At 34.0% G+C, this 23028-nt stretch overlaps 4 protein-coding genes across 4 annotated transcripts; 1 reads left to right on the top strand and 3 right to left on the bottom strand.

The window, feature by feature from the left end:
* Positions 1-160: 160 nt before the first annotated feature.
* On the bottom strand, positions 161-843 carry LOC111317648 (uncharacterized). Its single transcript, XM_022920089.2, has one exon. It carries the CDS (start codon positions 723-725, stop codon positions 261-263), a length of 465 nt encoding a protein of 154 aa, XP_022775824.1. The 5' UTR covers positions 726-843; the 3' UTR covers positions 161-260.
* A 2991-nt stretch (positions 844-3834) lies between these two features.
* LOC111317647 (CLAVATA3/ESR (CLE)-related protein 12-like) lies at positions 3835-4751 on the bottom strand. The gene has a single exon (XM_022920088.2). It carries the CDS (start codon positions 4516-4518, stop codon positions 4183-4185), a length of 336 nt encoding a protein of 111 aa, XP_022775823.1. The 5' UTR covers positions 4519-4751; the 3' UTR covers positions 3835-4182.
* Positions 4752-6640: 1889 nt separating this feature from the next.
* LOC111318412 (uncharacterized) lies at positions 6641-9619 on the top strand. The gene is made up of 7 exons (XM_022921267.2): positions 6641-6754; positions 7291-7353; positions 7481-7560; positions 7968-8076; positions 8242-8401; positions 8737-8900; positions 8988-9619. Exons 1-7 carry the CDS (start codon positions 6752-6754, stop codon positions 9336-9338), a joined length of 930 nt encoding a protein of 309 aa, XP_022777002.1. The 5' UTR covers positions 6641-6751; the 3' UTR covers positions 9339-9619.
* Positions 9620-16751: 7132 nt separating this feature from the next.
* LOC111317646 (transcription factor TCP12-like) lies at positions 16752-19099 on the bottom strand. Its single transcript, XM_022920087.2, has one exon. The coding sequence runs from the start codon at positions 18440-18442 to the stop codon at positions 16973-16975; it is 1470 nt and encodes a 489-aa protein (XP_022775822.2). The 5' UTR covers positions 18443-19099; the 3' UTR covers positions 16752-16972.
* Positions 19100-23028: the final 3929 nt, after the last annotated feature.

Genomic DNA, 23028 nt, shown 5'->3' with positions numbered 1-23028 from the left:
TATTATATTGATATTTTAGAATTCTAAGATAAAATTATTTTCATTTTGAGCCGAATTTTGAAATAATCCGTTCGTATTCGTTCCTTTGTTCTCAATAAATTGCTCATGTATGGTTTTATATCACTTAGTTGGATGATATCATATATATGGAAGTAGCAAGTTATAATTAACAGCAGGTATCTTATAAATTAGATTGACAAAACTATATATATATATATGTATATTAATACTCTACAAATCAAATTTTGTACAAGAAACGGCTAGCTCGTAAGTTTAGCTACTGGAAGCGAAAAACGCAGCAAGGGACTTGCCCCTGGTGACCTTTGTGGTGGCTCCGAAACCTGATTTCCATAGCTATCATAGTATATTACACCTGCAAATTCTGGTGGCCTGCATTTCTCGCCCATCAAAATTGCCTTCTGCCACAAACCACCTCCTCCAAATCCCCCCTCCTCTAAACCTCCATTTCCAGGCTGCTTACCTTTCTTGCAGATAAATGGTTTTGCTTTGTTACCAATATTTGTCACAAGTTGCTTAGGCTTCAACAAGCAAGGTGACTTTGGTGCAAGTTTTGTATCAATTGCATCTTCCTCAAACTTTGGTGGAGCACGGCGTGTGTGCTTAGCACATAAGGCTACCAGAGCGGATACTGCGACAAACAAGCCGATTGCAAGGGGAATGGATCCCCACTGCTTGCTAGCGTGTTCAGCGACTAGACGGACCATCTGAAGGGCCTGAAGCTTGAGGCGTTACCAATTAATGGAAGATTTGGTTAGAGGTGAATCGAAGGTTTCTCTGAATTTATAGGTCAATTTATTATTACTTAGCCAGTAAGGTGGGGGATCGGGGACGAGTTTTCGATGTTTTTCTTAATGCCATTAACATCTTCATATATAAGCGTATAAACTTTGTCTTATTAATTTGTTGGGTATTAATATCTCCTGTTTTGTCATAACTGTGGGTGCGAGGCTTTATCCAGCATTAACAATTAATATATAGTTGACAACTGATATATTGTTCACTATATAAGATAATGGATGATTAGCGAAAGGTCACTATTTTTACATCCCAATATTATGTATACATATAAAACATCCTCTTAACAAGTTTTAATTCATATCCTTAGAAGTGAGGGCATCTATTTGAATTTATATACCGTAAACACAACAAATTAATTAGAAGTTGTTTCAATTATTATGATTTATTCAACTTTAAAGATAAAAAATTTATTATAAACTTTTGATTTTTTGTCGACATTAATCTTAAATGTACACTCCCTTCCTAATAATAAAACACATCTTGCCTTAACTTTGAAATTAAACGAATATATGTGTAATATAAGAAAGAAGAAAAGAAAAGAGGCAAGGCGGCCAACATTGTAAATGTGAAAGTTTTTTTTTTTTTTTTGGCATATTGTAAGGGGAAGGGGGCAGTTGAGTCAAGGCAAAGGCAGTGTGAGGTAGACATTCTTGGCCTTTGCAGATCTATATCTTAATTTGCTCCATTTTTTTTCCTTTACTTAATAGGGTTGTTTGAGAATTGCAGCTTAATTCTATGCGACAACTCCTCCAACCACTTCCTAGAACTAGTTCAAGTCGTGTTTTTGTCACACCTAGGTTGGCAATTTGAGTTGCAATTAATAAATTAATTTGGTTGAAAAGCATGCATGCTCATCTTTTTCTATTAATAACTCTTCCACTGAAATATTCAAGCTGTAATCTATTTAGCTAGCTAGTAAAATTAATATTGTACATAACCTGTAATTTTCAGATCAATTAATCAATTTTGGTCTGCAGGCATTGTTATATATATATGTTGTCAACAATTAATGATAGCTAACATGATAACTTGAATGCTAATTGTATTACATTAATTACATATTAATTGTTCAATATCAAATGCTAGCTAGCTGATGTTGAGTTTAATTGATTGATTCATTTAAGTGAAGTGTGTGTTCAATCTTTTGAATGGAAAACCTTTCGGTTAATTAGCTGGGTATATATACTGTTTATGGTTTAAGTTAAACATCTTTAATTTTCATTAGGTGGCCAACCTATCTTTCATGCACTAAAAACGTTGCTGTCAAATTATATACAACTTGTAAAAGCAGGAGTGATGTGATGAAGCTAAAAGATGCATGATTATATATAATTATTAATTAGGTAATTAATCTTAATGGGCAGTCGGCAAATCCTCCCTTTGATAATTTAGTAAAGCATGTGAAATCAGCGGTTGTACGTGAGTGAGTAGACTTAGGCTTTATTTAGTTTTCACTGTATTTTCGATGTGATACAATTTAATTCATCATAGTTAAATCTAAATATTAATTCTAATAAAATCTATTCAGTATAAAATTTTTATTACTTTTTCAATTATAACTACAATATTTTTTTTTCAAATTTCAATTATAATAATTTTTATTAATGTTTTTAATTTTATCGAAATTAATCTTATCATTCATTCAAATAAAACATTAATATGTGTCTACTCTTTGGTTTCTTTATTCTTTAGTTTGTTTGTTTTTTAAGGATGACGATCGATTGGGGGGGGGGTTTGTTTTATTGAAATTGTATCATATTATTAATTTTATAATTATAAGGTAGATTCATGTAAAACTGTGTGCTGCCAACTGATGATACATATCTCCATTTTTTCCTTCTAAATCTCTAAATTTCAAAATCATATCATATATTAATTAATAGAAGATTACAAGTTATAAGCGTTAAAGAATTGGCGATGAGAGAAGCTATAGCCAGCCAAATACTCAGATGAGCATTCTAATGAAACCACCGTTAGAATTTGAATTCAAAAACTTTTAAGTATTTGAGATAATTAATTCATATCACTTATAAACTCTTTTTTTTTTTAAAGTGCCTGCAAGTTAGATGAAATTATTTTATTTTCATGAGAAACCTCAAGTATGAAAAAAAAAAAAAAGAATGTCTAAATGATAAGTAATTAATCTTAAAATAAAATCCCATATTGATTAAATTTGCAGTCCATATTATTGGATCTTAGATATATAATTTAATTGGTATTTTGTAAATATAAAAAGCATTTTTTTGGCATATTGCCAATTAGTTTCAAATTAAATATTCATCCTATTTTTTAATATGGTCAACGCTTAAACTACATTATAACATAAGGCAAAACTTTCTCTAACTCAAATTAATAATTTGAAACTCAAGACCCTCTTAATTAATTAATTAATTAAGGAAATGGAAATGAAATCAGGACGTGATAGTTCTAAATTAATTGTGCCCTAAATTTGTCACATCCAAAATTCCAAACACATTCATGGAAAAAAAAAAAAAAAGAAAGAAAGAAATGAAGAAAAATACTTTGGGGATGCTAGCACTTCCTTTAAACCAAGTGGAGTGACCCATAGGCCATAGCCATAAAAAGGACTAGCAATGATAGAAATAGCACATGCATGCGAAAATTAAATGAGTGGCCATCACTAAAATCCTCACCAATTGGACAAATTTTCACACCAAAATCTTAGATACAAAATGGGTAAATTTAATTCTAGATGTAGGGCATCAATGGGAGAGTGGAACCGTGGAACCATAGCCATTACAAATCCACCACATGGCACCAAACCATCACGAGAAGTGAGAACAAAACACACTTGATCTTTAATACAAAGCAATTCATCCTTTTGCACTAACCAAACTCATTAACAAATGGAGTATATTAATCTATATCTAATCAATTATAATCAATTCTTTTACTTTCTTAGCAAAAAAATATGATGGTTAATTATGGTGTGTTAGCTGATATTGTTCTTGCGTTGCGTCACAGCCACTCATGTTTTCTTTGAAAAATCTCACGACAAAAAGCAAAATGAAATTAAATCAAGTATCAAGCATATATACTCATTGCCGATAATAATCATGAAAATCAATATGTAAAACCCTAAAATTAACGTATATAATACCATTTGTCTTAGGACTACATTTACAAGCTTAATCTCACAAGAATACTATACATATATAATGATCTGTATGATCCAAAAGCAATTAAGGTTTCATAGAACTAAAGGATGACCAAAAATAATCAGAAGAAAAGACAAAAGCACCATTATAAAATATACTAAAATTTTTTTATTATTGCTACTATCAACCTGTTTTTCTTTTTGGTTTTTTTTTCGTTCCCCCTGATCAGAAATAATAATAATCATCAATGATGCAATGGGTTCGGACCAGTCGGTACAAGGCGCTTTTCGACACCATAACGTGGATCAATCTCTTTATCAGCAAGCTCCGATTGTTTTTTCATGTTTGGAGGATGTTTAGCCTGCTCCTGTTGATGATGCTTTTGAAATGGAGTGAAGTCAAATTTGCTAGCACCAACTTTTCGACTGATCAAAGGGTTATGAGAAAACGAGGAAAATGTTATGGAGCTGGTTTGTTTGCTATTGATTTTGAACTTGAAATTGTTAAATTCATGAAGCAATAACAAGAGAAGGGAGAGCCAAAGAATGGTGAAAACCAAGTGGGAAACTTTCCAGGCCATGGAGAATGAGTAGCAGCAGAAGGGTTAAAAGGGGAAGCATGGGGCAGGAAATGAGGAGAAACACAAGGAAGAGAGTTTAATTAGTAGATATTGAAAGATTTGGGAAGCTTGACAGATTGAATCTAATGGACAAAATGTGTAGGAGGGGAGGGGTTGAAACTTGAAAGCTGAAATGTGTGTGGAGCATTTCGTCTTTCATGTGAGACTTGATGGCACCTTTTTAATGCTAATTAATTGAACAAGAAGGGAAATAGGGAGGGGGCGGTAGACCCTTTCTCAATGACATTAAAGTTCCTTAGAAATCAAGGAAAAAGAAGCGGTCGCCATTATTAAAAGGTTGTCAAACCTTGAATAATATTAAGTTTGATCATGGTTATTATTAGTAATCTTTTGAATATCTTTGACGCACATCTAGGAATATAATGAATAAATGACACAATATATTCTTATTCTCTCTTTTTTATCTAGAATTCATAATGCAGGATGGGGTCCAAGGGAAGATCCCATGCTGGTTTTGAGTGAATTGCAACTAATGAAAAGGGTGGGGAATGTGCAATCCACATTTTCTATGGACAAAGCAATGTATGAACAGTTTCAGCAACAAAAAAAAGGTTGGTGAAGGTGAGATATATCAACAGTTCCAAAAGTGAAGATGATTGCCAATAATGTTTAATTATAAGCTCATATAATACTTGTTAAAATCACTTTTTTTTACTTTTTCCTTATATATGCAAAATATTTTACATGCCATAAGAAAAAATTCGACAAATATTATATGTGGTTGGATTGGATGCGGATGAGAGTTTTGTCCACTTTTAATTTGATCGTTTTATTGATGATTAAATATATTCATCACTTGATTTTCATTAGTAGAAAGATGCTCTCACACCAATGTAAGTGTTATTTTCTTTTTTCACCTTTAGATAAAAATGATTCAAATTAAAAAATATTATTTTAATCAAAATTAATTATTAATTTAATTTTTATCTAAAAATTAAAAAAGAATAAAGTTACACTTACATTAATGTAAATGAATATCTATTTTTTTCACTATGCCTAAATGTTTTTTTTTTTTTATTTGTCTTATGGCAGTCCTTTTCCTTTACTTTCACTCTTTCCTATTGAAGACAAGATTTAAGTCTGCTCCAATTATTACTTAACAACTTAACTTCGTTTGGCACATATATATAAATAAATATATATTCCTTTAATAATCTCATTGTAGACTAGTTAAATCTTTTAGATAATTAAGTTGATATCTTAATGTTTAGAAACATGAATTATTAATTTCTCATATTCATATATATATATATATATCAATTAATTCTATAAATTGCATGCAACATACATGCAGCTTGTCATCTTTTAATTAATATTAGATTAGATATGAAGGATTTATCAGTCACTAAATTTACTTGTGACCAACTTGTCTATTGTTTTCTACGCATTTAATAACGACTCATCAACAGTACAATATTTTTGGGGGTATGATCGATGATTAAATAGCTATAATAATTTAATTAATTAATTTATTTTTGTTATTCCTTTTGTATAGATTAACTTAATTGGTTTGTTTAAAGGAAACAAAAAATATATAATTTGTAAGCAAAGATAGTAGTAATAAAAGCAAACATTCGGTTTGAGAACAAAAATAATGACAGCCTTTATTTATTTTTATTATGGTATAAATTTGATAAGAGAAAAGGTGTGTGCTTGACAAACATATACAAAATGAATTTATTATATATTTAAAAAAGGAAATAATTATAATATTAGGGTGTGATGTTATCATGTGCATTGGATATTATTCCTTTTTTAGATTACTTTTTGGAATATAAAATTAAATATGTATGCCACATGTGAAATTGTTGAGTTTAATTTAATATATTTTGTGATTTTATAATTAGAAGATTTAAGAATAGAGTGTTGCAAATAATTTAATTTATATACCTATATTTGTACTTAAATCATTTTTTTCTTGTTTTTTTTATTTTATTTTATTTTATTTTATAGCCGCAAAGAAAACTGTAGCCCAAAATCAACAATTTGGGCCACAACTTTATTCAGGGGCCCACACTGAGAAATAATAGCCCAAAATTGACCCAAGAAATCACCAAAAACTGTTTTCCTTCCCCCGTGCTGTTTTATATAAAACCGACTAAAATAAATATCGAAAAAGCCGTAAATCAAACCCTAATTTCCAGTATCCAAATCAGAAGCAGAAGAAGAAAATATGGTAAGCAAATTATTACCCCTAACTTTCGATTCGTTTAACTACAAAAATTTTTGTTTTTTGTTTTTCTAGAATTAGGGTTATTGTTATTCGAATGGTTCGTTATAGATCTTAGAATCTCTAGATAGTGATTGTCATTTAATTATATCATGTTGGTTTAATTTATATTAACTTTATTATTCTTGATATCTTGCCCCTTGAACTGCGCTGAAATTTCCCTTTTTTTAAAAAAAAATTAATATGAAGATGATGGCAAAGTTTTGTCATTAACCCTGCCAATTTCCGATTTTATATTTGTAGAATTTTGATCCATTTATGTTGATTTCATGATATTTATGTGGCTTTGGCCTTTAGTTTTAGAGCTATGTTTCAAGGGAAATATATTTTAGGTTGATTGCTAATATAAGTTGCAGCATCAACAAGTTATTTTGTGGGGAGGTTGGCATTAATACAGCTTGGGTTTTTTTTCTTTTGTCTCTTTTTGCTCCGTTGCCAATTAATTTAGAAATGCTTAACCCACTTTGTTTGTGCTTCTGCAGTCTTCGCTTGCAGCTGCTAGAGCAGATAACTTTTACTATCCTCCAGAATGGGACCCAAGTCAGGTATGCAGGGTTTAGAATTATTTTGCTTGCTGCATTCATTTTTGGTCATAAGAAAATATTTTGCTAAAATTAGTTATGATTTATGGCATATCAAATTTTTAAATTTTGGGATTGCTCTTCTTTTCAGGGCTCTTTGAACAAGTTTCATGGTCAACATGCATTGAGAGAGAGGGCAAGGAAAATAGATCAAGGCATTTTGATTATAAGGTAATAAATCAAACTCTTGGAATTTTTATACTTTTTTTTTCTCAAATATGTTGTTTTATTTGCTTTACTTAAGAAACCAATATATCTCTATCCTATTAGACTGTGTAGCTGTGATAAACTAGGCTAAGTTGTGGCTGCATAGAGGTATCTTAATGTTTAGTGGTTTCTAGCGTGAAAGTTATATGTGGTAGATAGTGTACAAGCTTGCTAATTTTCTAAGTGACATAGTTCTCCAGCAGACTTGTTAAGAGCAAGTGTTGAACTATAAATGGGTTAATTTTCTTATGGGTTAATTTTCTTAATTGGTTTTGGTTTAAATGATCCTTGATAATTTTTGCTTTTGTTTTGGGAAGTTTATTTCTAAATGGTTATTGTAGGTTTGATTTTCCTTCTTGTTTTGCTTTCAGGTTCGAAATGCCTTTCAATGTTTGGTGTGGTGGATGCAATTCTATGATTGCAAAAGGTGTACGGTTCAACGCTGAAAAAAAGCAAGTGGGAAATTATTATTCTACAAAGGTATCTTTTCTTGGTGATTGCATAAGCTACTCTTGAGTAATTCATTTAATTCTGAACTGGTGGAAGAGTTTCTCTGTGATTTGGTTTTGGTTAAAGTAGACTTAAATCTTTTAACATAAGCTCATTGGTGATCTGGTGTTTTTAACAATTAATTGTTTCTTTTAGATATGGAGCTTTACCATGAAGTCTGCATGCTGTAAACATGAGATCATCATTCAGACAGACCCAAAAAATTGTGAGTACGTGATCATTAGTGGTGCTCAGCGGAAAACTGAAGTGTTTGATGTTGAGGATGCAGAGACATTAGAGCTTCCTGCTGATGAAGGTATGTACTGAGTTATATGGATTTATAGATTCTTATATGATAACTACTTTTACCGCCGAGCTGCCTTTGCTTTGCTTGCATGCATAGTATTCTGGCACAATTTGTATCAGTGGCAGGGACCTAACTATTTGACAAAGTGCGAATCTCTCTATAACTTGCAATTAAAACGCACAGGTTGACTCACAGTGTTAAACCCATATGCGCATCTAATCTATCATAATACTAGCAATTTGGTCATAACATTGTAGTGACATTACTGGGGCTTACTCATTTTTTACGTGATTACCATTTTAAAGTTCCGGTGGATTTTGACGGTTAAATTCGTTGTTATGCAGAAAGAGGCAAGCTTGCAGATCCATTTTATCGTCTTGAACATCAGGAAGAGGATTTACAGAAGAAGAAAGAAGCTGAGCCAGTACTGGTTCGCCTTCAGCGAGTGTCTGATGCCAGGCATTCAGATGATTATGCGCTCAACAAAGCTCTCCGTGCCAAACTTAGAGTATGTTACTAATCTCAAATTAGTTTGTTGGTTTCATATTCTTATAGACTTGCTTCCAAGTTTTACTCTTTCTTTTTTCGTTCTCAGAGTCAAAAGAAAAGGGTTTTTGAAGAAGAATCTGCTTCGAAGAAAATGGGCCTAAGCATTCGACTCCTTCCGGCAAGCGAAGAAGATGCTGCTACTGCTGCAGGAGTCAAGTTTTCTTCCAAGTTTGAAAGAAATAGGAAAGATAAGCGAGCATTGATTAAAGCTGCTTCAATCTTCCCCGGATCATGTGGGTCCTCCACATCCAATAAGAAAAGGTTGGAGCTGGACTCCAAGAGAAGAAAAATCTGTGCAGCGGCAGCTTCTAACTTGCTGACAGGGGGATTCAAGCCATCGTCATGGTCACAAAATGCTGCGAAGAAGAGTGCTTCAACGAATATACGAAAGTTTTAGCTTGAATTATCAGACTGCTGTTTCGATTCACATAAGTTTGTAAGGCAGTTGGGACGGATTGAGTCAGGTACCCTTGGTTTTTCTTGTGCGCGACTGCGGTGGAGCATGTGTATAAATACTTCTACTGCTAGTTAACTCTTCCAACCTCTGGATTTAAGCGATCTATGTGGTTATATCAAATCATTTATAAATGGAATGGGCATTGTATTTGATGTGCTTATATTTAGAAAATGGAGTGAATATATATATATATATTACTTCCCACTTTTTAATTTTTTCCACACCATGCCAGTTAAATCAATTTTCTGCGCAAGACTCGTAGATCCTGCTCTTTTTCTTTTATCTTTGTCCAGCTTTTGAGTTGGCAATTGGCCAAGCCAGGATTTTGCATCTCATCTTTCATAATGGCCACAAAATTTTCTTCTTTTTTGACAAGGAAAAATAAAAAATTGAAATTTATGGATGTCTCATGGTATAAAACCTTTGTGAATGCTTACTAATTTTTTTCCTAGGTTGTTCCATTGAGAATTGACTCCATTTCCGTTTTTATCTTCTTCAACTGGATGTTGGGCCCAGCTGACGGCGATGTTGATGATGATTAGGCCGAAACCGCGTCTAGCCTGCACGGTCAATTGAACTTGAGGTAAACTAGAAATCAAGCTGGATCTTGAGTCTTGACTGTGTCTCTTGGCAGAATGGGTTTCGTCTGTCATTAACTCACAACACATAAACCAATCATAAAAAGGTCTAGCCTCGAGGGGCAAGAGTTTGTTATATTTATGAAGTTTTGGAGTAGATTTCATAATAGGTCATAGCTAGGTATGAGAGTTGCAATCCACAGCCACAGGAATTAATCCAAAGAAAGATTTGGAAGTTGAAAAGCAGCCTTTGGAAAATATATTTCATCTCGTCATTAATATCAGCCAATAGGAAAAAAAAAAAAAAAAAAACAGAAATCGACCGCCACATGCAACAAGGGAATCACCTGACTCTGATCAGTGATCACCTCTCTCTTTGTCTCTCTCCCTCTGAAAATCGCAATAATTTGGTTTGCTAAAAATCTTCCCAACAGCGCATGGCTCTGTATACACACTTCCGTTTCCGTACATATAATGTGCAGTGGAAATGAATGAATTAGATGAAAACCCTAAAGAGGAAAAGATCGACGTTGCAGCAGTTGCTCTGAACTTCTGATGATGATGATTATCAGTAGTATTGTAGCAGGGACTGTCATCAAGAAGCTTAAATTCGGGCTCTGACACACCTTAATTATATATATAGGCCACTGTATCTGTACTGCGTAAGATCTTCATGTCTTGGTTTGTTTGTTTGTGTAATAGCTTCAAATTCCAAATTCACTTTTTTTTTTTAATCTGCAGTGCTAAGTTAATGTGATGATGAACATCAAGCAACTGTTACATTTTTTTTTTTATCAGCCGAGAAGGGGAGCAGTTTCCGTACTGCCCTTTAAATAGGCCATTTTCATGTTCATCTTTCTTGCGGTCTATAACACCTACCACTTCAAAAAGATCACGCAACTGACTAAAACGAAATCGAAAGTAACTAACCCCTTATAAAATATTAATACATTAAACAAAAAATTTTCACACACAGATGTTACGGCTCTTTGTCAGTCTTTATTATTTTTCTTTCAATAAAAAAAAAAACTTTCACTGTCAGTACAAAAGCCATCATTCGTATCCATAGATCTTATTTGACAGTATCTGGATTCTGGTTATCTTAATTTCTTTTGCTTTCCTTCCCTTACCATCTGCCTATATATATATTTTATATATATATAGTCGATACTCTCTCTCTCTCTCTCTCTCTCTCTCTCTCTCTCCCCAAAAAAGAAAAAAAAGGAAACAACTTGTGTTTCTATTTGCAGGACTCTCTGACTGGGTTTGTCGCTAAAATAGTTCAGCTCTTCGTTATTAGTATTTGTTTCCTCTGAACAGTCTCTTTACTTGGCTTTTCTTTAATTTCTTTGGCTACTTTCGGTTGTTCGCTAGTGAGCTTAGTCTTAAAACTGAAATGTTTTTGGCTATACGCTATAATATAATCTTTATTTATTATCGGCTGTTGTTGGTATTCTAGGGCTGTGGCCCTTGCCCACATTTGCACTTGCTTGATGCTTCGTGTACTTTGATATCATTCTTGTTCAAGCAATCTAGAAAACATCGGATCTAGAAATATATCATTGCAATCAGGTATTTGAGGTCAGTAAACTCCTTAGTTTCCTACTTTTTTTCCCTTTGTTTTGTCTGTTCTCCCCGTCTCTCTTGATTATGTTTCTTGAGCATGCACTTACAGTCGTCTTTGGAGATCCAACACTGACAAAATGGTGTATGAAAGTGAGTGTTGCGTTAAGAAAACATCGGGCTAGCCCTGTGTGCTTTGCATTTATCGGAATCTCTCTTTCTGCATGAAAATGTTTGCTTCAAAATTAGACAGTTAAATGTTTATTGAATTGGTGCATGTTAGGCATGGATGGTAGTGAAGCATCGACTGTACCCACAACTACACAATGCTTAGGGGTCCCACAGTAGATGAGTTGATGGTCTGATATCCATCTTTTTGATCTGCAGGACCCACGTCCAAAACGATCATGCAATAATGAAATGGGTTAAAGATCATTATCGCTTTTCCTTTTTTCTTTTAAAAACCAAATTCATCTCATCTTTGGTCTCTTGCGTGTCCATAGTTCATTTTTTGCTCTCTTCTTGGATTACACTAGCTAGCTACTTCATCCTGTTTACAGAGATCAGATGAGTAAAAGCTTAATTAAAAGTAGAAAAAAGAACAATAATGGTGTGCTTTTTATTAGAGTGTGTGAAATACAAATACTCGGGACAGACAGAGGCCAGTCCATTAAAACAAGCAAAAAACTAAAGTTAAGCTCTTGACTTTTGATACGATTCCTACTTTTAACGATAAACTGCTGAGACGCTGAGAAGTACAGTTGCTTTCATTACTCCCTGCTATCACAACTTGCAGTACTAAAAACTATAACTATATAGTATATCTTCCTTTATTTTAATCCTTTTTTTTTATTTTCCTTAAATATTACTATATCTTTGTTTTTTCTGAAATTTACATGCAGCTGATCTATTTTACTGTATTTCTCTACACGCGCGCGTATATATATATATATATAAATTTATATTTGATATATTGTTAATGTATAAATTTTTTTATATATTTTCATAAGTTAATGTAAATTAAATAGTAATTTTTTTGTCCTTTAAAATATTTATTAGTAGTTTTTTGGGCAGTAAACAAAATTTATTATATTAGTTCCTCAAGTAATTCATAGTAAACTTCATCTTTTTTTGTTTTTAAATATTCTAAAATTATTTGCTCCTTCCTTTTATATTAAAAAATTTTTAAAAAAAGAAAGAAAGGAAATCGGATTACGCGAAAGGATGCAGCCCAATATTGCCGAAGTGGTTAGTCGACAATGGGCCCCCATTAGCCCAATATTTTATACATTACTAGTAGCAATAGTATATGAATTTATACACGCCGTACGTATATCTGTTTTGATTTATGAGGGCATCGTATTCATATATATATATATAAATATATATGTTTAGCATTTAGCACGGTGGCCATAACAGTTGGCTTAGAGCACTCAAATAATATCAGTACGTACCTCTCCCTTTCAACATATATTTCAATTCAAATTGAACTTTCACTGTTAGCATAAATGTAAATGTAAATGTTGTTGATTCCTCGAATAACAGCACTACCCCAGGCCCAGGGCAGGTCGCAAGTGTTCCCTTCTCCCCCAACAAAGACTGGAATCTCAAAGATAGTTTTCTTTGCCAAGGTGCGGTTTGTTTAATTTCTTGACCCCCATCTTTTCCGCAATTCCCGTCTTTTTTTGTATTATATTGTTTGATCATCAATTTCGTGTAACCATTACTTTCAACAAGCTTTCAACAAGCTTTCAAGCTGATACCGACAATTCCATTCGAGCTACTTAACTATGTCTGTCTTGAGTGATCCCCTTCTAACACAACTCTCAATAAATTAGATCACTCCATGTCTTCATCAGATACTTACCATGCATATTAACTATATATTATAGTATGCCCATATGACAGGTAGAAATTAAAGGATTTTGAATCCAACACAAACCATAAAATTTGTTATACTGCTGTGTTACATTGTATTGCATAGAAATAATTAACCAGATCGGTTAAATACTGAATGTTGTTTGTCTGTTACCTTGGGGTACAAAACAAATCAAAATAGGGAAAAAGATAAAACATCTAAAGAACAAAAGCCAGGCGATAACAAGAAGTGCCTGTACAGAAACCCCTGCACATTTGTATAATAATATAATTGCCAACTGGTAAATGGGTGCGCGTTAGAACTTGGAAATGTTTATTTTTTATTCCTTTTCTTTAGTCTTCAACCACCATCATAAATGGCTTGATATTTGAGGAACAGAACATAAATCCGTAGCTAGCATAATGCTTGTTGAGCTGATAAAAGAGTTGACACCCGTTACTGATTTGACTAATGTATACTAACAAAAATGTTTAGAGATGCTTCTCCATGAACAGTTCCTTTAACCATGATACATTTGATGAGGTATAGAATAAGATGTGTCCAGAGCTTTAATCTCAAAGTATCCATGTTGTGCTTCTGATTCTTTGCGCAAATGGAAGGCAGAAATTTTACTAGAAAACTATATATTCAGGTTTTAATGAGTCTGTGATTGAAGATTGAGGCGTCATGTCCACCTACAGCTAGTCTGGATAACATTAAAAATTATGATGTGATACCGTAAGATAAGATAATGAAGACAAGCTGGAAAGCTAACTAACTTGACATACAAGGACAGAGCAGCTAAGCTCCATGACAAAGACCAATCGTGAAAGCTTGCTATTCTACCTTGGGGGCAGTACATATACTGAGATGGTGCATATATAGAAACTTAAGCATGAAAGGGAAGATGTAGACTATGTGGCATGACCTGCTATTAGGGGTGTAAATGATACATTAGTACTCGCAAGCTACTCGGGTTCGATTCGAAAAAAACTCGAATTCGATTCGATTATTGTCGAGTCGAGCTCGAGCTCGAGTAGCTCGACTTATCGATCGAGCCGAATTCGAGTATTCTTATATCTGATTCGAGTAGCTCGCGAGCCTAATCGAGCTTTTATATTTAAATATATTTTTATTTTTTTTAATTAAAAAAATATTTCGAATCCGAGTTCGAGTTCGAGTTCGAGCATGAATAATCGAACTCTTGTCGAGTATACAAATCGAGCTTATTTTTACATATTAATCGAGCTTAATCGAGCGAGCTCGAGTAGCTCGAATTCGATCACGAATCGAGCTCGAGCTTGAAAAATAAAACTCGATCGAGCTCGAGCCGAGTATCGAGCCCCGAGTTGTGAGTCGAGCTCGAGCTCGAGCTTCTCACTACTCGGCTCGGCTCGGCTCGTTTACAGCCTTACCTGCTATGTTCAGGCAATAGTTATAAAAAATTTTACCTAGGATACAATGAAACTGTTAGACACTGAGGATTGACATGGATTTTCAGTAAACCCTTGAAAAAGAGTTTAGGGTTTCTTCAGACTTCTACAAAGAGATTGATTAGGTCGAAATCAATATAAAAGTACAGTTTTCTGTAACCTATTGTTCGATTTTTCAGCATGATGTGCTTTATTTCTTCTTAGATGACCAGGAAAAATGATACTTGATATAATTGTTTTAGATGGGCAAAGTAGAAAAGATTATGACTAGAAAAATCAACTTCATTCATGGTAATTAATATATATGTACTTTCTTGACTAATCAAGAAGAAGAGATGGAGAAAATCAAGTGAGATACCAAATAGCTTTAACTCCCTAATTTAACAAAGCATTTTTTTTGGTAGGAATGAATTCATGGGTTAGCAAAATAAATACCTGCCTTCCAGTCTTCAATGGTATTGATGCATATGTTTCCATCCAACCAAAGCTTCTTCTAATGACTTTGCAATATTCTCCTCAATTTCATTCTTGCTATGCCCATTTATGCATGGTTTGTGTTTTACATTTTAGAAAAACACAATATTCAAGGCAAGTACATCATTGGCTAATTTGGAGAAGTCACTTACATGTGTGTGCCTGATGATGATTCGACATTTTAGCAATATATATATATATATATATATATATTGCCCTATGTTCCATAGGGCTTATTTGATCTTATAGGTCTATAAATGCAATACGTTTACTTCTAAAGGTCATAAGGCTACATGCAGTTGGCCGGCGTACCAAAGAAATAAAGTTTAGAGCAGAGGGAGCATTAAGATTGTCAGACACTAAGGTATGGAAATTAAACTCTACTGATTAACTGTATTGATAATATTTTTTTTAAAAAAATCTGCTTGCTATAGCAGTCAATAGTAATTTCAATGTCTACCAAAGTATGAACCCGCAATATAACTTACCTTGGGGTAATCTAAGTTATTAAAAAGTTTTTCCAGATACTTTTCAGAAAAAAAGAAAAAAAAAAGGAAATCCTAAGTTTCCACAGAAGCATGTCCTGACATGATAGAAAACAAATTTTCTCCTCAGAGTTTTCTATTTTGCCTGATTAATTTGTCTCATTACTGTAAAATTGCATTCTTCACTTGCACTAAAAAGCACAACTTGTCACTTTTAACTCCTTTTTGATCGATAATCATACCTGGTTTGTTAGTTATCTAGACAATTTTTAACCAAATTTTTAAAGTTTATAACTATATACATTTAATTACTAATCCAGGTTAATCCTTCAATTACTTATTCTACCACTAGTGACTAGCTATAGTCAGAATGTTTCATTGTCAGTTTGTTCCATTATACTGTTATATATTGTTAGGAAGAAAGACAGAATTCATATAATAGGAGAAAATTTGGAAAAACAGATTTATTTCTACCTGAGATCACTAACAGCACGACAAGCAGTTGAGATGGTGAAATCTACATACAAATAACCAAGTCTTTCTGCCTACACTGCACTGAACTCCAAGAACTTTTGGTGATAAAAATGTGTTGCCCATAGCTATAAAGGTGCTTTAGAATAAATTAACTCTATAGGGAAAGAAAGTGAAGAGTGGAAATTAGCTCATTCTTTACAGTCTCACATCTCTAATTAACCCTAGCTAGTTATGGAACAGATAAATTCCTTCCTAGCTACTGCAAAACATGTAGAAAAGGCATCAAGAACTTGAGCACAATCTTTTTCATCAATGATTAATTGTATATCTCCTAGTTTCTTCTTTTCACCATTCACCCCTTAATCATATAACTATATATAACATGAAAATTTGTCTTCCTCATCAGAGACAAACTGGATAATGAATCCATTGTCTTGATTATTTTCAATAATATATAATTTGTCTCTGATTTAGCAGGCAACTTTATATCATAGTAATAAGAAATAACAGTCAGAAATACGAGAATGACCAACCACAAATTAAGTCAAATTCTGATAAACTTGATAGAAGATAAACAACAATACTCAATCCATTCCACCATTAATTAGCAGAGAGGATTCAATCACACAGAAAGAAATCAAGTGGAAGATAGCCGTACATTTTTTGTTTGACATAATTAGGAAATGGGAAGGGTTTATCAACATCTTCATTAATAAAAAATGCGGTTTTTGCTGGCAACAGCAGGATTTTCTTGGTAATGTGAATGCAAACCAATGTCTGAGGTGGACATGAGAATTGAAGTAGGGCTTATTCCTTCGTGGGCATTTGAGGGGTTCATCGAGTCTGAATTATGGTTCATTATTTTTGCATATGAGTTGACCATGGGATTTGAACTAGGGTTTTCCCCTTGGGTCAAAAAAATTGGACTAGACTTTTGCTCTTGCCCATTTGGGTCCGTCATGAAAATTACACTAGGGTTTTGTTCTTGGGCATTACCTGTTGATTCATTGATGTTTGTCATTGAACAGTAACTGTATTGGATTCTCTCATTGTTCATGCCCCAATAACCAGAAAAAACGGGACAATTTTCCTCTGAATCTGCAACGCTGTGTGAGTAATTAAACATGGATGACGATCTTGTGATGCCCAGAAATTTCTCAATGATGCTTACAGAATCCATTTGATGTTCTAGAGAGTGTAAAGTATTTTGGTGGTGTTGTTCTTCTTCCTCGGCCACTACCTTGCAACAAAAGTTTGGTTGAGTAGAGGGACCTGAATTTTCACCGGCTTCAAGGGGACTCGAAGACTGCAACCGGCCCAATTCATTAGGGTTCGGCTCATCCGAACTCGTAATTGATTTTTCAAGTCCTCTCATCTTCATTTTCTCTCTAGTTCTCTCCCTTGCCCTTGCTCTCGCCATGTCCCTGGATTCTCTAGCAACAGGATTGAATGAAACTTTACGTGATTTTCTTTCCTTTGTCTCTCTTGCTGCAGCTGCACTCATAGATTCACCTCTTGCTATAACAACTTGCTGGTCCCCCATATTGTCCTCGCACTCTTTGGCTGCTGATACCACTTCGCTTTCTGAGGTAGATGACACGCTCTTTCCACCTCCACTGCAGCTGTGCTTCACTCCGGGGAGGTTTTCAGTGAGTTCCTTGATAGCAGCCTTGGACTTAGAGAAGAGCCATTCTATAGTTTTGCTTGCTTTGTCAAAGCCTAACATATCCTGAAGATCAAAAAACTTACGGGCAATTTGAAGTGACAACCTCATACGCCGATCTCTTGGACCATGAGCTGTATAGATCTTGCTGTGTCTGTCTTTCTTTCCGGTTCTCTTTCGAGGAATCCCCTGCTTTGCTGCGTTATTGGCACTTCTCTTCCTGTTGGTGGTCACCTTTTTGGTTTCCTTTATTGGAGAAGCTGCATTAATCTCAGAATCCGGTGGCGCCATGTTGCTACTGGAGCCCAAGATTTGTTGCTGCCCTGGGGATAGCAGGTGACTCATAAGCAACCCATCAGCATCATCATCAATAAAGGGTGCAGAAAAGTGCCAGAAAGGAGGGGGAGGATCCTCCAGTAATGAGCCTGCAGCTTGTTTATCGCCTGAAAAAGAGCTTCCAGGCATGGTATGGGTCGTTAAGGGAAAAGGGTCGTAAGTGTTGCTTGAAGGAAACATAACTACAACAGAAGGAAGTACCCTCGGTATACCTGACGCTGAAATATCACGCTAGTAGCTGGTATTTATTGGAGACAAAAGTTTTTCTTCATCTTTTTTAAGGGGGGAAAAAGGTGAAGTGCAGGGCAGCTTAAAAAAAAAAAAAAAAGAGAATTGGAACTGTGGAAGTGAGTGGATGCGAAGCACAGGTGGTGGGAGGCAGAGAAGCTGTGAAAGTGAGGGGATATGAATATGAAGTTAGCCCCAAGCTCCGGTATTGTGACACTTCACGTGGGTGCAGGTAGTTGCTTGATAGCAACCCTTCATATTTCTTTCTCATTCTCTTTCTTTCTTTTCAGATAGAAAGATGAGAAAGAGAGAAATAGACAGTAAAGAATTACAACAAAGAGAGACTAGAAATGGCCACCTCTAGAAAACCTAGCTAGGGGTAAGGAAGATTATAGAGAGAAAGAAACACAAGGACAATAATTAATTATAGCACAACCGAGCAGATAGAGAGAGAGATAGAGCAGCATATGAATGTACATTTTAGAGTGTAGAGTCTACTTTTACTGGCCATGGCCATGGTTGGGCAAAGGACTTTGTTTGACTGGGAGACCAAATGTCGCTTTCGCGCTTCATTTCCCTCTGACTACTGCCTTCCCGTTCATTATTCATTGGGATCCTTCCAGCATTTTCCTTCTTCTTAAGCTATCTCCTAATTATTTCCAAAAGAAGTTAATCCATAATTCGTTTTGGTCTTTCCAAAAGAAGTTAATCCAAAACTCGCTAAAATTTGCACCCATATCTGGAGCAGGCATTAAGTTGGAAGCTAACATGCCTTTAGAATATCTAAACTTGATTGGCAACGGTTTTTTTTTTTATTTTTCTGTCATTAAGAGAATAGCTAAATTTGATTCTTGTTGAGTCAATATAAATCTTTATAAAAATTTACAACATTCCCTGATATTGAAATGAGATAATTTTTTTGTCACTTAATTTTTTTTTAAATCTAAATTAAAAAAAAATTCAAACTTTAATTTTACTGAAAACCATCTCTAAGAGATAAATAAATAATTTGAACTAAGTCCTAGATTTAACGTGTGTATATTTATTATTATATATATATTTTAGGGCTCGATTTCTTACATTCCGTTGTAATAATTTGTCACTCAAGATAAATTAATAATAAAAGACTCCCTGGGTTCCACGTGTCTCATATATTGTGTTTTATTTTTTTACAAAGAAAATTATAATCAGTAAAAAAGAAGTTACATATGTTAAATTTAAATAACATATTTTATTAAATATTATCTCTTAAAATAATTATATAAATTAATTAAATTAAATTTTAAATTCATATATTATCTTATTTTGATTTTACACAAAATTTATGAAGTTTTTGAGTTGAATTTTGACTTTTATGGATTGTAAAGTTTTTTCTTAAATTATTTTTACTTTGAAAATAAGAAAAAGTAGGTAGGTATTGTTTAAAAGTAACAAAGAAAAGTAAAAATAATTTTTCTTTCTTTTTAATCGAGACATTTTTTGGAGACAAAAAAAAGTATACAAACAAGACATAATAAAAGGCCCAGAAAAAGTTTAATTAGTTATATGCAACTATTACTCCTAATTTTGTGTCTAATTTTTGCAATTCATGTGAAATTATGGAAGTCGTAACTTATTTTTTGAGCCAATTTTAATCATATATATATATGTATATGTATGTATCAGTAGGCAAGACTGTGGTCCGCGTTCTATATATATGCATCAATCATGAGCATATATATCTAGTCGACTTTAAAGTCATAATGGCAATTAAGTTCCTGTGCTCATGTTCTAGCTACCATTGCCGTCGCAGCTTTGGTTAGCTCACGTACAGCCGGGTGTGACCAAGAAATTAAGAAAAGAAACACTTGGTTCATTAATTTGCACCACATAAAAATATATATATGTCAGCATGGCTAACTAGTTAGCTAGTAGTAGTGTACAGAGCCATGAGAGATTTTCTGAAAACCCTAGTCGCCCGGGCCTACTGTTTTTGAAGTGCTTATGCTTAAGCATAGATTTCGATCTGAAATACTATCCTCAGGTAGCCTGAAACCAGGTTTGCACTATATCGCTTTAAATTCATCCATTCCTTTTACATGAAGCTTTTCATAAAGATTCAAATGGTTTAATTTCTCCCTTCTCCAGAAACGTACAATTAATTTGCAAGGACCACATGTCACCCGGTAAATGGCCTTTACCTGATATACATGGAGCATTTTTCCTTTTTTTTTTTTGGGATAAGTAATAATGGTCATTTTCATAGGAAGACACAATAGAAGATCACAGTAAAATTAAAATATCTGACGCTGATCAGATAATGGTGAATGGCCAAAGTCATACTAATTAATCATTTACTGCATGTTTTGTTGCAAACCGTAGTGTGAAACGTTGCCACTTGTCTGGACTGCGCATGCTTTCAAATAATGGGACAGGGGCTGGTTAATCATAACGATAGATAGGCGGTAATAAGGTGTCAGAGGATAAACTACTTTGTCAAAGATACCAAGCTAAAAAAGTTTTACAAATCTGGATATTCACAAATATAATTAAACAAAGAAACTACTTTGTAAGTTATTCCAAGCATTGTTAATTCTTGGCTAACTTTACTTATCTTTGTCTTCTTGGGAGTCATTTACTTTCTTTTTCATTTTAGGTTGGCTTTGATGAAAATGTACAGATATACGGGTAGTAGGAGTATTCAAATTACAAATTATATCAATATAAATTAAGCAGCCCTTACATATAACATAACACTGGCGGGTCTTGTCCCTTGGTGATCGATCTTTCTGTTTCCATGTCTGAAGTTTGAAGCTCTAGCTCTTTTAGCTGTATATATATTTAGATCCCACCAAAATTAGGAGAATGTTAGATCCTATATATATATATATATGTTAGATCCTATATATATATATATATATATATATATATACACACAATGTACAAGGATGAAGATAAAAAAACGTGTGGATATATCGGCTTATCATATGTAGTATTAGTTGCTTTTGCTTAGATTGAATTTAAAACAATTGCTTGTAACTTTTGCTTTTGGGGGGTCTTTTCGAGATTGCCTTCTGTCACACAAAATTGTTTCCCAAAAGCTAAGCATAAGTGATGCCCCATAAAATGCAAATGATGTATCTCCATGATCACAGTTAAGAAGTACTTTTAGTCTTGATGAACAAGCAAAAAAAAAAAAAATGGAAAGAGAAAGCAACCAAGTTGATGGGAAACAATAAACTCCAATAATGTTTTCAACTAATATTTAATTTTAATAATATCATATATAGATATATAACTCTATATATGTTCATGTCTTTCATCATGTCTTTTGTTTCAGTTTTATTTTGCCTGTTTCTCTTTTTACCCCACCCTGCCAGTGCCAGGAAAGTGGCCCTTGATTGTGGAATGTGACGGCAATTGAATAAGACTGAACGGCAGATGGATATAGCACCTAAAATGTTACTGACCTTTTTGGATGATTCAATAACTCATCAGTTTGGGATGTGTTATTTCCCCATCTAGTGATGACCTGCCAATACACATAAAAACTTGTTTGTACGCGCACTTCTACCAATGATAAGCGAAGCAAACCATTTGGTTTTGCTTATTAGATGACCAAAAATATGCATATATGTCAGTCAGATTTTGCTCCTCACTTGCTCAAAATTTGACAACCAAGGCGATGGATACATGACCAGTCATCAACTCCTTTGTATGGAGCTCATGATCTTGATATTCCTGCTCCTAGCATGTCGCCCGCCAGTACTCTTTTTTACCACACTGGCAGCACCTAATTCATTGTACCTGAAAATCATGTGAGGGATATGGGTGGACCTAATAAATCACCAAAAAATATTTTGCGCATTTAGAATTATGCATTCAAAGTGCTAATTGCCTAATATTCCACTACTCCTTGTAGCCAACACTACTAATGATGATACGGATTCTCTTTCACAGGAAGAGGTTAGGCTTCAACTTGCTGATTGGGACCGATGTATTCTCAGATTATCTACAAAGTTTAGTGCAGAAAGAGGTTGGGAAATAAAGGAATCCATGCTAACAATAATCATCGAACTTTCTTTTTGTTTTTGCTCTTAATTACCTTTTTTGGGAATAATTCTTCTTCTCCATTTTCCCAATGCATAGGTAGCAAAATTCCAAATGGACCGCTCAGTATTGATTGTCAGATGCCCTTAGTTGGGTATCATGAGATACCTGCTTCACGTACGTAGAAAGAAAAAAGTGAAAAAGATGGCAGTGGACGGATAAAATTGCCTTCTACGCTCAGTTCAGACTTCCGAGAGTGATACTAAAGGGGTGGGTGGTGATGGAATGGAATGGAAGTGACCATCTCCTTTTTCAACGATAGTTATCTCCCTTAATTTAGCTTAATTTGGGGCCCAGAATCAGCCAGCATTTAAGTAATTACTAATGAGAAACAAATCATCCAAAAGAGGGCGGATATATATAATATAGAAATGGATGGATTGTGTGCAGATGCATGCATGCTTGGAGCTGCTGCTGTAACAAGTAAAGCAGCTGGGCCGCTGTGCGTA

This window comes from Durio zibethinus, chromosome 2, assembly GCF_047325235.1.
Source record: "Durio zibethinus cultivar Kanyao isolate XHJ-2024 chromosome 2, ASM4732523v1, whole genome shotgun sequence".
Lineage (NCBI taxonomy): Eukaryota > Viridiplantae > Streptophyta > Magnoliopsida > Malvales > Malvaceae > Durio > Durio zibethinus.
The sequence above is the reverse complement of the archived record's forward strand: the minus strand, read 5'-3'. Positions and strand labels throughout refer to the sequence as shown.